Consider the following 4,686-nt stretch of genomic DNA (forward strand, 5'->3'; position numbering starts at 1 on the left):
GACACCAGGATAGTAGTAGTGGAGCGGAGTGTCACGTACCGACACGAGAGGGATAAAGATAATGAATCTTGAAATAAGTTAATATACTCAATCTACAGAACATGTTTCCAAAAGATTATGGTGTGGAGGCTTGAGTCCTCATAGATGTGGTTGGTGATATTGTAAATGATTCTTATACTTGTTGCTATCACCTGTTGAGAATATTGTTTGATTTTATGTTATTATCTGATAGATACTGTTTTCTATTTTGAGTTGGCCGATGATACCTACTCAGTACTCGTGTTTTTTACTGACCCCTACTTGTAATTGTTTTTCTTTGTTATTTGTGGAGTGCAGCAAACGTGCCATCGTCTTCAACTCAACCGCAACTCTAGCCAGTCTTCATCCAGCCAGATTTCAGGGTGAGCTATTGCTTCTAGCTTGGACTGGATCTTCTCCTTCATGTCTTGATGCCTTGAGATTCCGGCATGGACTAGCTTTTTACTTATTTTAGCTTCTTAGATCCTCTTAGATTAGTAATTTGAGGATAGATGTTCTTGTGGTGATGACTTCCAGGTTTTGGGAATAAATAGTATTGGGTTTTTATAAGTTATTTAATCGATTTTCATTAATGAGTTAAAGTCTTCCGCATTATATTTTGTTGATTATGGTTGAAATGTTGGGGTTTAGGTTGGTTGGTTCGCTCACATAGTAGGTTAAGTGTGGGTGCCACTCGCGACCCGTTTTGGGTCGTGACAGCGGTGCACGACACGACCCTCGATAATAGTAACCATCACGACGCGCGATACGTCCCTCGAAATATAATATCCATCGCAGTGCACGATACGACCCTCGAAATGGTACATCCTCTTATTACAACCATGTCTCAGATTTAATGCAATGACATGCTCAAATAAAAATGAGGAGATAACCATTTCGATATCAAAACATAATTTACAACAAGGAATACAACACCAACAAATATGCAACAAATCTGCAAATCATTCTCAACACCACACAAGGAAATACACGAATTTCATACGCTTAACAAGAGTTTAGAAATCCACTTGACTTTGTCAATCGAATAATCACTCTAGGACTTGAGTCTTCCCTTTCCGTTGATCTTCCAAATCAATGGGATCTATTCAAGTATATATATTCACAATAAGGTTTCGGAACTAACAACACCCACATTTTTATATGTTTAACCTTGAACTAAAAATTCACCCACATTTGTAATCAAGTTTGTAACTCTTGATGTCATTAACATTTCAACCATCATAGTTTTCCAAGTTTCAAGTTTAGAATTGTATCCCAAATTTTTCCAATATCATAATTTAAATGGTCCTCACAAAATCTTATTCATCTAATATTTAAATATACATACCAATATATCAAAACTTGAACCACAATTTAATAATCAAAACTAGGAAATTTACACCCAAGTATATTCGAACAGAAAATGTACAGAATTGTTTCTCCCTCTTTTTTTTTCCAACACCATTTATCCCAATCCAATGATTGGCTCATTATGGCCAATCATTGGGCCACCACTGTATATCCCAATAATTTCCAATTCTTGCCATGCAATTCACAGATAGTCACGTACCAACAATAATATGCATTTTCCTCTCATTCCATACTTCTGTCAAAAATTTTACTTTATTATTTTTTTTCGTTGCCTTCTTTAATTCCAGCCATTAATTTTGTTTATCTTAATCTCCAAAACTTTGACAACAAAACATAAGAAAATATAATATAAATATAATGCTAACACCATTATATGTGCACAATCGCCAGAACAAAACCTCAATATTATAGAAAACACCATTGCCACCTCCCCTTTTCTATTACTACTACTATACCCATTTAATAATAATACATGAATTATCGCGGCAATCCTCCTTCTTCAATAATTCCAAAACTAATCACTGTAAACAACCACCCATAATCCATCAATGTAAAATAGAAATTGAATATGAATTGAGGTTGCTTACCAAGATGCCAAATTTTTGTTTCCGATCTTGCACGAAGTCACGTCTAGGGTAGTTTTCTTTTACTCTATTTCTTTTAATAATAATTATAAGTTAAGAGTACTAAATTTCACTAACTTATTTTTAATATAAGTGGTACAATTGGTATAGGATCTTAAATAAATGATCACTTTAGCCCACTAACTATCTACTAATTCCATTATTTACCATTAACCATAAATAAATTAACTCAAGTTATACGAATAATTCAAATATCCAAAAATGACCTCGCGGGTCATTACATTATCCACCACTAAAAATCATGTTCGTCCTCGAACACAAGGTGAATGAAAGTACTTGGAGCTTCGAAAAGTTGAGGATATCTGACACGCATGTCAGACTCTATCTCCCAAGTTGCCTCTCCCACCGACCGGAACTTCCATTGCACCTTCACTGAATCAATCTCCTTGGTCTCAAGATTTCGAACCTACCTATCTAATATAACTATAGGCTTCTCCTCAAATGTCAAGTCTGGACCTAGCTCCACATAATCAATTGAAAGCACATGAGATTCATCACTTTTGAAGCATAGAGACATGGAAAACAGGATGAATTGCTGACAAACTAGGTGGCAACGCCAACTTATAAGCCACCTCTCCCACTCGACTAAAAATCTAAAAAGGTCCAATGAACTGTGGGATAAGCTTGCCCTTATTTCCAAACCTCATCACACCCTTCATGGGTGATACTCGCAGCCAAACATAATCACCCTCCATAAACACTAAGGTTCTAACTCTCAAATCTGCATAACCCTTCTGTCGACTTTGAGCTGTCAATAGTCTATACTGAATCATACAAACTTGCTCCATAGCACCTCTAAGCAAATCTGTATCCAAAGAGTCCATCTCCGCCGAATTAAACCAACCAATCGGAGATCTACACCTTCTGCCATACAGCGCGTCAAATGGGGCCATCTGAATACTAGAGTGATAACTGTTATTGTAGGCAAACTCTGTTAAGGGTAAATGTCGATCCTATCTAGCACCAAAATTGATCACACACGCTCGAAGCATATCTTCCAATACCTGAATGGTCCGCTCTAATTGACCATCTGTCTGAGGGTGAAATGTCGTAGTCATATCTAACGGAGTACCCAGACCATGTTGTAATACCTTTGTGAAGTGAGAAGTAAATAGTTAACCTCGATCTGATATGATAGAAACAGGAACTCCATGTAGTCGCACAATCTAACTGATATATCGCTCGACTAAATTTTATGTCGTATACTTCACCCAAACCAAAATGAAGTGGGCAAACTTGGTCAGCCTATCAACAACAACCCAAAGAAAGTCATAACCACCCACTGTGGTAGGCAAACCCACAACAAAGTCCATCGTAATCCGCTCCCACTTCAAAGTAGGAATAGGCATCCTTTTCGATACACCGCGGGCCGTTGGTTCTCACTCTTGACCTATTGGTAAGTCAAACAGCTTGAAACGAAGTCTGAAATATCTCTCTACAGCCCACACCACCAGTAATGATGACTCAGATCATGATACATCTTCGCCGCCCCCAGATGGATAGAATATCGAGAACAATGGGCCTCCTCAAGAATTAATCTAATAAAATCGCCTGTTTTAGGCACAATAATCATGCCTCCGATCCTCAAGACGCCATCATAATCAAGGACAACCTCCTTGGCTTACCCTCTCAATACTTTGCCTCGAATGAGACATAACTTCTCATCATCAAACTGGTGTGCACAGATCTGCTCGACTAAAGAAGATCAAGCCTCAATAAAAACAATCATCCCATCACTTTCCTCTAAAATCTTTAGCCGGACAAGACTGTTAGCTAACATCTGAACATCCCTAGCCAATGGTGTCTTCTCAATACTAAGCGATGCAAGACTCCCCATGCTAGGAGTCTTCCTACTCAAAGCATCGGCCACAACATTGGCCTTCCCTGAATGATACAGAATAGTCACATCATAGTCTTTCAACAACTCAAGCCATCTCCGCTGCCTCAAGTTCAAATTTCTCTGACTAAAGATATATTGAAGACTCCGATGATCAGTGAAGATTAGGGCATCAGATATCCCTAAGACAACTTTTCGGACCTGGTATGGGCATTATGAGTTCCTAATGATGTCCTTCGGATTGACTGATTCCCCTAAAACATTCATGGAGTTGATGAATGGGGTGTTTCGGCCATACCTTTATTCTTTTGTGATTGTTTTCATCGATGACATCTTGGTTTACTCCAAGACTGAGGAGGACCATGTCCGACACCTGAGGATTGTACTTCAAAGGTCGAGAGAAGAGAAGTTGTATGCCAAGTTCTCAAAGTGTGAGTTCTAACTTACTTCTGTGGCATTCTTGGGGCACGTGGTGTCCAAGGAGGGTATTAGAGTAGGTCCGGCTAAGATTGAGGCAGTTAGAGGCTGGACGCGACCTACTTCACCTACTGAGACAACTTCATTTTAAACTCGTATTTTATTTCAATTCAAATATTTATATTAGAGGCTTGTGCACGTGACAACTGGTTTTAGGGATTGAATTAAGTTGACTTATTTTCATAATAGAAATTGTTGTTGGATTGTTGTTTATTTCCGCACTTTGTTAGATATTGGGTCTTAGGCTAACTTGTCTTGTTGGGATAAGACGAGTGCCATCACACCGATTTTTGGGTCGTGACAAAATGGTATCAGAGCTAACAACACCCACATTTTTAT

General features: G+C 38.4%; 1 protein-coding gene across 1 annotated transcript in view; it reads right to left on the minus strand.

Moving 5' to 3' along the window:
- LOC107023015 overlaps window positions 1-2,926 on the minus strand; it is a 29,864-nt gene extending 26,938 nt beyond the window's left edge. The window contains exon 1 of the mRNA XM_015223578.1: window positions 2,722-2,926. Within this exon, the coding sequence (XP_015079064.1) occupies window positions 2,722-2,926 (205 nt within the window). The remainder of the gene's footprint in view (window positions 1-2,721) is intronic.
- Window positions 2,927-4,686: the final 1,760 nt, after the last annotated feature.

Source organism: Solanum pennellii, chromosome 1, assembly GCF_001406875.1.
Source record: "Solanum pennellii chromosome 1, SPENNV200".
NCBI lineage: Eukaryota > Viridiplantae > Streptophyta > Magnoliopsida > Solanales > Solanaceae > Solanum > Solanum pennellii.